Source organism: Colletotrichum orchidophilum (genome assembly GCF_001831195.1).
Source record: "Colletotrichum orchidophilum strain IMI 309357 chromosome Unknown Scaffold_17.1, whole genome shotgun sequence".
Lineage (NCBI taxonomy): Eukaryota > Fungi > Ascomycota > Sordariomycetes > Glomerellales > Glomerellaceae > Colletotrichum > Colletotrichum orchidophilum.
This window is the reverse complement of record NW_019172973.1, coordinates 281,521-293,622: the sequence shown is the minus strand read 5'-3', so window position 1 is coordinate 293,622 and position 12,102 is coordinate 281,521. Positions and strand designations below refer to the sequence as shown.

The 12,102-nt window shown below is 54.0% G+C and overlaps 4 protein-coding genes across 4 annotated transcripts; all 4 read left to right on the top strand.

Moving 5' to 3' along the window:
* Window positions 1–497: 497 nt before the first annotated feature.
* CORC01_02972 (uncharacterized protein) lies at window positions 498–1,301 on the top strand (the record flags this gene model as incomplete). The annotated part of the gene is made up of 4 exons (XM_022614622.1): window positions 498–546; window positions 649–662; window positions 764–952; window positions 1,026–1,301. The coding sequence occupies 4 exons, from the start codon at window positions 498–500 to the stop codon at window positions 1,299–1,301; spliced, it is 528 nt and encodes a 175-aa protein (XP_022478923.1).
* Window positions 1,302–1,483: 182 nt separating this feature from the next.
* CORC01_02971 (uncharacterized protein) lies at window positions 1,484–1,993 on the top strand (the record flags this gene model as incomplete). The annotated part of the gene is made up of 1 exon (XM_022614621.1): window positions 1,484–1,993. One exon carries the CDS (start codon window positions 1,484–1,486, stop codon window positions 1,991–1,993), a length of 510 nt encoding a protein of 169 aa, XP_022478922.1.
* Window positions 1,994–3,828: 1,835 nt separating this feature from the next.
* CORC01_02970 (uncharacterized protein) lies at window positions 3,829–4,053 on the top strand (the record flags this gene model as incomplete). Its single annotated transcript, XM_022614620.1, has 1 exon — window positions 3,829–4,053. One exon carries the CDS (start codon window positions 3,829–3,831, stop codon window positions 4,051–4,053), a length of 225 nt encoding a protein of 74 aa, XP_022478921.1.
* A 4,486-nt stretch (window positions 4,054–8,539) lies between these two features.
* On the top strand, window positions 8,540–11,140 carry CORC01_02969 (mechanosensitive ion channel; the record flags this gene model as incomplete). Its single annotated transcript, XM_022614619.1, has 1 exon — window positions 8,540–11,140. One exon carries the CDS (start codon window positions 8,540–8,542, stop codon window positions 11,138–11,140), a length of 2,601 nt encoding a protein of 866 aa, XP_022478920.1.
* Between the last annotated feature and the right edge of the window lie 962 nt (window positions 11,141–12,102).

Below are 12,102 nucleotides of genomic sequence, written 5' to 3'. Positions count from 1 at the left end.
TGCAACCAATTTAGATCTCTGACTCTCCGTCTGTTTACAGCACATTGTTTGCATAATCAATGAATCTATCTCCCAGGCCCTCAAGATGACTGGGCATTCGCCAAACCTCAAATTTCTCAGTTTCCTTTACTGTCTTCGTTGTCCCCCATTTCCGACCTTTGGCCTTGGCCCTTGGACTTTGGTGAAAGTTTCCATCAAACAGGATAATCAATACCTACAATAGTCTGTCAAGCTGGTGTAAATATCACAGTCAACCAAAAAAGCTCCTTCATTAGGATCCTCCCCCTCCGCTACGTAACCAGCCAGCTCCTCTCTATGCCTCTTCATGAACCCCCCAGAAGAATTCGGCCAGTAGAATCTATCTTTTGTCCTAGCCGTGGAAGAAATAGTAGCATCAACCAGCAATTCATCTTCCCCTTACACAATCGGCCGCACTATCGTCAGCCCTCAGCGATGCGGGCGCGCGGAAGCTGACGAGGTTCTTTGACGAGGACACCATGCCCAAAAACCAGGACAGACGATCCATCGCTCGCGTGGGGAACTACGGTGAATAGAAGGCAAAGCGTATTCATATGAATGCTCATCCTGTCTAAGACTTTCAAGGAGGAGGAGAGGATAAGGGCGTTTTGCTGACATGGCTACGACTAGCCAATGAGGACAGCGTATAGATGAATTCGATATTGTAATGGACGTACAGCTTCACCGATACGCTTGTACAGAAAGGGGTTTCGAAATTCAGTACGGTCTCTCCTTCTTCATCTAGTTCGACAATTTTCAGGCAGTACAGTATGTCCCTTATAGAGTAGCGTTCTACTTGCAAAAAGATACCACTCTGACGGCGACGCACTACAAAGATGAATATCGCCTCACACTCCAAAACAGCTATGAGGAACACGTCCGCACGACGTTTGAATGGGCCCACGAACGAGGGCTAGAGTATCCCAATCAAACTGTTTAAAACCTTCCCTTGGTAAACGCCAAAATGCTCTCGTCAAGTAAATGGATAGACCTCTGACAGACCACAGTTCGACTCCATAACCCTCCTCGACGCCGCAGAGAGCAAATCCTTGGGCTTGAATGACACCCATGACCTCTGCAATCACCTCGCCGTGCTCGCCCACATGGCCTCTCATACCGTCGCCTCTTCCGAATGCGATGCCGTCAACGGCGCAGCGTACACCGAAACCATTCCGGACCTCCTCCCCACCATCCGCCGCGACCTCGTCAGGGGCATCTCCACGAACGCATTCCACGGGTACGCTTACTCTGGCGTCAACGCCGACACCACGAGGTCGGGGTGAAACCTCTTCTTCTACACTGTTACCGATATGTTGGGCCCCGATGCCGATTAGGCCGCCGCCATCTCAGAGATCATGACCCACGTTCTCGAGATACAAAACGTCGCGGTCCTCAACTCTCCAGTCAATATACAACCCCGCCCTCGCGGCATGAAGCATTCAGTTCCGGGTCTGGTATCCCCGAGATGGCGTCGCCGAGAAGTGGTACTCCTTCTCGTGAAGCACAGAGGACGCAGGAATGGTCCTCCTGTACAACGAACAGTGTCCACTTCACCACCGTGACAGCGTACCTCTCCCCCCAGCACCTCAACAATAAACCCTCGCTACCTGCAAACCCCTTACCTTCATCGCCTCCCAGCTCCCAGAAGCAACGGTCCCCCGACGCGTGGAATATCACAGTCAACAACTGGTGCAGCGGAAACGACTCCTCCGCCATGGAGGCCGTCATCACACCGCACCGGTTCCGCAACAGCCGGCTCGCGCCGTGGAAGGACCTGGATGCCGTGAATCTGGGTCAACACAAGCGGCACGGCGGACTACGGGACCACGTTGCGGAACCCTTCAGCAGCATCATCATCATCCGCCGCGGAGCACTTGAGGCAGCGTCGCTCGGGATCTCTTTTTCACCTAGGCGCCATCACCAACGCTACGGCACTGTTGGTGAATGTCGAGGAGGTAATCATCGACATCAATGAATCACCCGACGTTGTGGATATTACAAACTATCTGAAGCCCGCAGACGCCGACCACGTGCCAAAGGTAGAAGTTGCTTCGACCTTGCATACTCAGCATCATGACATTTGGGGTGTCTGCTACTGTTGCGGGGGGAAGCTGCTTTACGGCCAACACAGCGAAGGAATACGGATTGAAAGGTCCTGTGTAGATTCAGTGGTTCGAGATTGTCAACGTTCTTTGAACGAGCTCCGTTTAACGTCTGGACCGCACGGAGCGGAGTGCAGGTTTACGTTTTCCAACTAAATTCATTGCTCAGTGGCATTTCCAAGGGCCGAAAAGCTTAACCTTCTGCTTCATCTTCTTGTGTGATGGATTTCCTTTGAAAATGACATTACAGCTTGGAGAAATTGGTAGGTACCTATAATCGCCTAAATCTCAAACCATGAGGCCTACCAACTTTCTTGGGTTGCTGACATCTCTTGTAACCCACCAGTGCGAGTCGTAATATAGTTTAAGCTTGCAACTGTGGTGGTCGCGCTGCAGTTCTTGCGACAGCAATCATGCAGCAACTCAGGGGTGAGTTTGATGTACGAAAAGTATGGCAAAGTGTTTTTCTCTCTCTCGACTAGATTGCATTGCAGGAGGCCCGAGACAATGCCAATATGATTCGCATTAGCCGTCTGTCGATAGATAAAGCAAACTCTCTTCATTGGGCCTTCCCCCTTTCATTCCCGTAATCGCCGCACAGGGCACAGGCATGGTGGCCGCACGTCGTCAAAGATTACGGGTGGGCGGGCTCAGGGCAGTTTCGCGCCAGGAGCCTTGCATGTGAAGAAACGTCGCGTCGCGGCGGCTGTCCTCCGCTGCGGCAGACGGTTGGGTTGGGCGACTTCTCCTATTCGCGCTAGGTAGGCGGCTGCTGGTCCCCGGAAGGGAGCCTTGGAGCGAAGCAAGGTCAGGGCACGCGCCCGTCAAGGGCGTATTCGTATGGATTATGGATTATGGGGTACGGAGGTAGATATTGGCGGCCGCGCGTGCGATAACGTGGGCTGCGGATGGGGTGTTGATTCGTCTAGAACATTAAGCAATTGGCAGGGCCAAGGAGCGATCTAGTCGTCGTCAATTTTGTGCCTGTCTGAAGCGGCTTCGCATTCAAGGGTATCAGGCCAAGGGCTCGTAGTCACAGAGATCGCTATGGAACAAGGCAGGTAGGAGTTGTGGCGGCTGGCGATGCGTATGTGTGTGTTTCCCAATTGGCGCATCGTGTGTCAAGGGATCTGCTTGCTCTGAGCTGTCCTCCCGGGCTGATGCCGATCACCACTTTGATTGGGAAGTCAGCTTGCGGGCGTACGGCTGCTGTTCGGGAGATGAGCGCAGACGAGCTCGGGGAGCGAAAGCTTGAATGTAGAATGTGCCTGTGAGCAACACAACGTCTGTATCGTTGACTCTGCTTTGCTGGTATGCAGGAGAGCATGACGACATGCTGGCAAGTGTACTACACGTGTACAGTAGCTATGCACCTTTAATCGTTTGATGCCGATCGAGTTTTCCGGCTAGTCTAGAACTCCTGAAATGGTCTCCAAGTCGCGTTGATTTCCGTTGCTGTTCGCACAGCCACCATTGAGTTGCGATGAACTGCAGCTCGCCAACGGATGAACCTGCTCTTCTTCGTGACTGCCAAGTGCCAATTGACGACGAAGAGTCGTATATCCGTAGCTATTTTAGGAGCCCAACACACCAACAAATTTGGAGAAAAACTTTTCGGTGGCTGCAACCATTATGGGCGAAACCGCGTGTGGTACCTGCATTCGGTATTCTTTCGCCGGCGAGCGATGTACCGCCCGCCACCAATGGAATGGGCGATGGCGGCGGCGGCGGCGGCGGCGGCGGCGGCGGTAGTAGCAGTGGCGAACGTCTTCAGTGCGCTTGGGAAAACGGACGGCGGGAGTCTCAAGAGGGCAAGCCGAAGGTTGACGTGCTGATCACTGCTGGTGTGCGTCGGAACCCTTTTGGCACTAAGGCAGCTAGAGACATGGGAAAAGAGAGATTTTCAGGAGGGTCGAAAATCTATGGGCGCTAGAAGCCTTATCGTCGTGAGGGTGGTGAGGTGCGATAAGGCGTGTCTCGCAGCGTCAAATAGGGTGGTGAGACCGTGAGGTAGATGAAATTGCTGAAACGGCCAAGTGTACGTACGACGAGGGCGATTGCGGCGGGCAGCAGCAATGGTGTCTTGAAGCATGAGTGGATGGTGAGATTCCCTGTGTGCGCCCTGCATTTGTGCATTTGTGCATGGTGTTCTGGTTTGGCTGCAGTCCTCTGTGATATGGTCCATCCATCTGCGAGTGATCCATGACTCCGTGGTACCACCAATGGATCTGCCAGAGGACCTGCCAGATTGACTGACTGACTGACTGAACAAAGCTTGACCCTCCGGAGTTTAGACTTCAAAGGTCCCAAGTCCAGACCGACTCGACCATCCAGGGAGAGCAGAAATTCTGGAAACTCTTCTGGATGTTCTGGAGTCGTGGACATTGCGGACGGGGGGAGACGACATGGAGGTGACAAGGTTGGGCTCCGTGTCTGAAGATTCGGCAAACTGTCGGTCATGGGCCAAAACCAACGACGTCGGACAGTGACGGCACCGGGCGGTGAAAACAGTGCACATCAAAGGTTCGGGGGACGGTGGGCCGAGCTGAGGATTAGGGGCTCAGCGGCCGGGTCCTGGAGTCTTGGCAGGGGGAAAAAAAACCGGGCGAGGGGACCCCGTTTTGCCGTCGTCGAATGCGGAACATGGGAGGACCAAGAAGACGCAGTGTGACGTCAGCCGTGGCGGGTGGGGTCATGTCGAGAGTGGGGGTCCACCACATTAGACGCAGCAAGGCAAGGCCACCCGCGCACGTCGTACCTGCACCCGACCGTTGGTCCATTCGAGAAGTAAATTGAACGGGAACATGGAGCTTGTTTTGTTGGAGACGACCGCACCCGAGGAAGGAACCGACGGTGAAAGCTCCAGACTGAGAGGAGAAGGTGTCCACGGTCCACCCAGCTGAATGATCTGAGGCAGAGAGATACCTTTCATTGGCAGGCGAGTTATGCAGCCCGGACTCCGAGGTGGATTGGTTGGTTCCATTCATTGTATGCGCGTCGATGCGACACGGCGGGTGATGGCCACTTTCTGCATCATGAAGTCCAGTGAGCCATCCGCCAGCCGCTACAGAGCCACGCAGTCAAACGGGATCAGATCAGTCACCAGTGGACCACTCACCAGAGACTGCTGGGTTTCGTGCTGCTGCCAAGACACACCGGTTCTGCCATGGTTTCCGCTCGTGGAATGGATTGGCGGCGGTCCCTCGTATCGAGAACAATTTGGCCCTCCGGCGTTAGTCTCTTTGCTACCGTTGGCAGTTGTTCTCCCGCTTCGGGCTTCTGTTGTTCACCGTCGTCCTAGTGGCTGCCAAGTATTTTCGCACACCACGAGGGGAGACGTGTGCTAAGAAGGCAAAGGAAGTGAGAGCACTTGTCGTCATTGGCTGGTGCTGGTGACACACTGGTGTCTCGTCTCTTCGGTCCTTTCCACCTTAGATTGGCGACAGGCACGCATCACACCCATCGGACACTACTTCTGTTGAGGGTGGCTTGCAGACTGGATGCTGCTATAGCAGTTGAAGGTTAGGGTACCGTACGGCACTCGGGTGCAGCAAGGGACGCCGTGCGCGGGAGGTGGCGGCCATGTGCGTGTCTGGTGGTGTTTTAGCTCGCCCGCCCGTCTTCATGCTCCTCCCCTGGCGTGTAGGCGTGCAGGCATGTACATGGCGATTCGGGCGGCAGCGTGTATGATCTGCGACCGTCTGTTCGCAAGATCGGGAGACACGGTTCAGTCGGTCGGTGGCGTTGGTTCATGGCGACGCAGGGGAGAGCCTCACTCTGTCTTCCACCCGGACCAGGGATGATGGGCAGCCAAGACTGTGGTGAACCGTGAAAAGGATCCCGATGACGGGCGATCGTGGGTTTGATGCAGGCAGTGGGGGTCCTTCCAGCGGGTTGCGCTCCGGGATGCGCAGCCTTCAGACCTCTCACCAGCCATCCGTACAGCCTATGGATGCTCTGTGACTCTGAGAAGCTTGACCAAGACCCATTGGTATGGGGTTTCGGTGGCATGTGGTTCGCGTCCAAAGAGGGAATCCGATTCGCATCGTCTTTCCCTATGCGCATGTGCGGTGATGATTTTCGATGGGGAACATGACGAAGAGATGAGTTTGTGGACAACAACAACAACCCAGGCGCTAGCCGCCATTGAGTCTAGAGCTGCTGCAGACTGACGAGGATTCAAGGGAAGAGCCGTGATGTGAACGGAGGAAAGTCAAGGCCATGGTGGTGCGGCAAATCGATCGATGGTTTGCTACGCACAACTCGATGATATCCGCACACTTGCTCCCGTCCAGCTGCAAGCTTAAGGTGCCTTCTGTGCCTACCTTAGTACCTTATGGTATGCAGTGGGCGCCACCCTGCAGAACAAAAACTTTCGGTCAAGAGGGAAATGGAATGCCAACAGGGCTCTGAAATTCTGAAGTAATTGCAATGTTGCAGCGAAAAACCCAGCCACGGTGTTATCGCCCACTGCGTTGCTTCCGGGTAATCAAGTTGACGGAGGAGATGTTCAGGGTCCCCCTTCCCCCTTTGTTAAGGTACCTTCCGTCTGCGACTGCTAGCACCAAGTCTACAGCACAAAGCTTGGGAGAGCTCCAGAAGGCCCGTTCCTCAGCCCTTGGGAATCACCGACATACGTGTTCACTGGAGATGGGATGGGAAGGGTCCTGGTCTTCGGAAAGCAGCAGCAGCATCCCAGTGGGACGTGATCCCAATGGAAGTATCCGTATCATCCAACCTGGCTCGACAAAGGAATCCCAGGTTCCAAGGTTTTGAAGGTTCCCAGGTTTCTTGAGGCGGCTCTCCTGTCAGATAGCACGGACCCGGTTTTGAACGTGGTGCCAGCCGGCAGTATCGCTGTCGCATTCGTCGCCACTGCCGCCCCCCATATTTACAATTTGTCCAAGCTCCCAGAAAATGTCACTCGAAAAAACACGAGGTGGACGGCGTGTTGACCTTTGATATCGTCTTGTGTGTCTCTCTCCCGCTCTCTACACTACCCGGACGCCCATCTTCTTCCTCGCTCAATATGCAAGACGATTGTTTCAAAGTATTACAAACAAAAAAAAATCCCAAGAAGAAGAGGAAAAGACGTGAGAGACAGCTAAGAGCAATGCCACTGTGAATGCCAGATAAGGTAGACCAAGTTGATGGCCCCAACATCCAACTCCACGGCCCACGCCAAGCTAAAAAATGGAGACCCAATTTTTAAATGTTAATGACGAACATGCCCCCCAGGCGAGATCATCGCGCGTCGCCCCCATTCTTTTCTCTGGGCACCGACGTGGCGCCGTGGGTCGAAGCAGCGATTTACAAGCGCCAGCACTGGTCAACAAGACTCGGACGTGCAGATAGAATTCTGGAGACACCATGTCTTGGGGCAACGGCGCCTTGTCCCCGTCGTCAAATTCTTGGTTTCCACCCGTCCCTCTATGCTTCATTGAGCTCAAACACATCGGCTGGGGGCCCCTCGCGCGCCCTCCAATGCCAGAGGGACAGGAAAGGAGTGGTCCGGTTTTACTACCTACCTGCACGAGTCCCTGTTCCTTTAAAATGACCGAGAGACTGGGGAGTGTATCATTCGTGGCCCATGCTTTTCCTGCAATTGCGACTTGCCTGAGCTTGAGAGATAGAGTCCAGACGGCGCGACTGCTTCGTTTGCCTGCTGATTGACGTACCAATGGCAAATACAAGTGCCTGTGCCTGCCATTTCTGCTGATTGCCTGTTCGGTCTCGGCCTATTGCTCTTTCCCTGTTCACTTATTCCCAAGGTTCCCATCTGGAAGGGTACGGGGATACTTGTGACTTTGAAGCTTTCCCATCGACAAAAGACGGGAAGGTGCACACCTCCCAAGAAATACTTCATCTAGCCCACCTCCCCCTCAACTTTTCAAGAAATCTCCCACCCCAGCTCTATCCCTCTCCTTCCCCAGCTTTGCCTGCCCCAAAGGTAGATTTCACCCACGGGGAAATAGGAAAGAACCGAATATCGACTTGATTCTTCTTGGCTGGAGAGTCTACCGTCGTCCTCCCTCATTCCCATCCCCTTCGCAGTCCTCGCCGGTGGTCCCAAGGTAGACAATTCCTCTGGGACATTCTGTGTACACCGCCGATTACTCGCGCTCTTTATCACCGATCGGCGGCAATCCTCCCTCACCGAGAAATACAGCGAAAACGCCCGACCGCGAAGGCCAAGCGCGCTTTTTCATCACCTTGCTGGCATTCTTTTGCCTCTGACGGCATATATCGGCCCTATTCGCCATCCTACCAATGTAAAGGGGAGAATATTTCTTTCCCTCTGGAATTGAAGCGACCACAATATATTCCGCGGGCACATTGCATCTCACTCGTCCACTTACATCCCGTATTCTCGCACATCTCGACCGACGGCCCCTTGTGGCCCTTTCTTCGCGCTCACCATGACGACGCCGACGAATAACCGCGACCGCGCCAACTCGGACGAAAATGAGAAACACTCGCAGCACACAGACGACAGTCTGCAGACAGCAACCGATCCCAGCTCTCAACCAACTCACCCAGAAAAGCTGACAAGGTTAAATACCGACAACCATCTTCATATCCCCCAAGAAACGCACGGCGGACCAATGTCACCGCAAGACTCGCGGGAACAAGCATCGCGCCTGAACGACGACCTAGAGCTGTTGCGCGCCGAGCGCCTGGTTTCCAATCAAGAGCATGAGATATCTCAGCAGCGTTCTCGCCAGGGTAGGACCCGCGAGATGGAGCCCGAGGACGTCTTTGCTACCAACGGGCCCAACCCTGCCGATGCCGCCAAGCCGCCACCCGAGAAGAAGGCCGGTGCCTTTGCTTTTGCAATGTGGAAGTGGCTGAGAAAGTTCCCTCGTGTCATCCGATACTCTGTCTACATGATTCCCGGCGCCGCGCTCCTTCTCATCCCCGTGCTCATCGGCCACTTTGCCGTTGATGCCAAGAGCGCCACCGTCGGCGGTGCCTACGGCGTTTATCTCACCTGGTTCGGAATCTGGCTCGAGGTTGTCTGGTGCTCATTATGGGCTACGCGCATGATTACGAGCTTCATGCCTCTCATCTTTGGCGGTATTGCTATCGTCATGGGCTCTTCGAATCACAAGAAGTGGAAGGATATCGGCCAGGGGCTCGAGCTGCATACTGCCCTTTTCATGTGGATGCTTGCCATTATGTGCTCCTACTCGCCCATCCTCGACGACCACCGCGTTCTGCCAGACGGTTTCAACCCGGATAAAGACACGAAGCCTGATCTCAAATGGGTCGATATCGTCCAGAAAGTCATCATTGCTTTCTTGGTCCTGGCCGCCCTCAATTGGGTTGAGAAGATTTGCATCCAATGGATTGCCACGTCTTTCCACCAGCGCACCTATGTCCAGCGGATCGAGACGAACAAGAGCGACATCGACCATCTAGTGCACCTGTACGAGCACTCCAAGATGCGCATCAACCGCGAGGACTCCATTTGGCTCACGACTCAGAACGGCAACAGATCAGGCGCCCGCACCCCAATGGGTGTCGTTGGGAAGAATGTTCGCACTGCCTTCAACAAGGCCGGTGGCGTTGCGGCTCGCGTTGGAAACGACTTCGTAGGACGAAAGGTCGCTTTCAATCATGCGCGCAAGATTACCTACGAGATGTTGCGCAACACGGGTTCCGCCCACTCTCTCGCTCGCCTCATCTTCCGCAGTCTTGCAAAGGACGGCCAGGAGACCATCTACCTCGAAGACATGCAGGCCGCCTTCAAGACCTTGGAAGAGGCCGAGCACGCTTTTAGCATTTTCGATAAGGATCTTAACGGCGACATCTCCATGGAAGAGATGGAACTTACTTGCAATGAAATTCACCTCGAGCGCAAGGCTATCGCTGCCTCGTTGAAGGATCTCGATTCCGTCATCAAGAAGCTCGACAAGGTCTTCCTGGTCATCATTGTCATCATCGCCGTCATCGTCTTCATCGCGATTTTCTCGAGCTCTGCCGCCGCCGGTCTCGCATCTGCCGGATCTAGCTTCCTCGGTCTCGCGTGGCTGCTTCAGGCCAGTGCTCAGGAGTTCCTTCAGTCCATCATCTTCGTTTTCGTTAAACATCCGTTCGATGTTGGTGACCGTGTCACTGTCTACGGCAACACCGGTACCACGGGAACTGGCGACGACTACTATGTGACGGAAATTTCTCTGCTTTATACAGAATTCAAGAAAATGGAGGGACACATCGTGCAGGCACCCAACAGCGTCCTCAACACCCTGTTCATCCTCAACCAGCGTCGTTCCGCTGGCCTCGCCGACCCCATCGAGCTTAAGCTTGGTTTCGGCACCGATCCCGAGCTCATTGAGGAACTCAAGTCTCGCATGCTCAACTTTTGCCTCGAACACAAGCGCGACTACCAACCTCGTATCATCACCGAAGTCCGCACCCTGAACGAGGTTCAATCATTCACCATGAACTTGATCTTTTTCCACAAGTCCAACTTCCAGAACGAGCTTCTCCGTTTGCAAAGACACAACAAATTTGCCGCCCAGCTCATGGCCGAGGTTCGCGCTGTCGGACTCCAAGGCCCGTGGCAGGTGCAACCTGGTGGTTCCCGCAATACTCCCTTCTACTGGGCAGGCGGCGCTCCTCCTTCATACGATTCTTCAAAGAATGGTGGCCCCAGTGGCATCGAGCCTGCGACGCCTGGCGGCGACGCTCACTCCATTCACTCTACCACCCAGCCTACTGCGGCGAGCACTGCCGTAGCCACTCGGGCCCGCGCTGATTCACGCACTGGTATGACGCCTTTCATTGACGACAACTGGAGCGACTTCCAGGACGTGTTTGAGGCTCGCAGGGAGGTCCACCAACCGCACGTCGCTCGTCTCCATAGTATCCGCGAGCGAACCGATCTCGAACGGCCGGACAGTGCAACATCAGGCGCCGCGGCGTCGAGAGCGAGCCACGAGTCTGGGTCTCAGCGTCGTCGCTTTTTTGGCCGGCCGCGGAGTTCCAGCAGAACCAAGACTGGCGACATTGTTTAAGATAGAAAACAAGCGAAAGTGATGAGAAAGCCCCTATTCGCATACAAAAATTTCGTTGCCCATTCCAACCAGGCTTGGGACAACTTGCGGTCTTTTCATAATGCAATATTTGTAGTCAGCGAAGCGAGAGAAACAAACTCGGAGTCGAACAAGATGGAAGTGGTGTGCATAATCACCTTTGCGCAGGGACCTGGGTAGAATGCCCAGGTGTCCGTCCCGTCGTAAGGTGTCGAAGGAGTTTTTGATTCAGAAATTGGCATCAGAAGCGAAACAACGCTTTCTTATATAGAAATCGGGGTACAATACCCAAATAGAAATCTCGATTCGTAATTCGTAGCATCGTCCTGTTCATTCTGTGTTACTCAGTCTGCATGTTTACTTTTCGACTGTACAGGAACTTTTCTGAACACCCGATGCTCGCTCTTTTGGAATTTATTCCTCGTCAACGATATTCCGCGTACTTTGTGCCGCGGCAGTCCGTCCCGATGAGGACCGGCAAGTAGAGGTGGGGAGGGGACTTGGGACTTCACCCCAAATCGATGGCAGGTAAGGAAACCAGAATGGAAAATAAAAGAGAGCAGGTCATATTTACTTTGAACCAACGTCTCAATGACCCCGTTCATGCCCGCAGAATACGTTCATACATCGTTCCAAACGCCCCACCCTCCCCCACCATATTGTTCACACCTCCGGGCCCCGGTCCTCCTTCCCCCGGCCTACGATGCCGTGTTATCCGCAACAGGCTCAACGGCATTCCCGGCAAAAGATGCACCACGTTCACGATCGGTCGTGCCAAGGATCTTGGTACCTACCTTTATTTCAGGGGCTTCGGCTTGACTTACCCTGTTTTGAATGAACAATCCCAAGGTTGCGGATAAGGTTTTTGGTGCCGTTCCTTTTTTTTTTTTTTTCCCAATCTTCTTTTTCGATTAAGCGCGATCGTCGACAGGCTTGATAACATC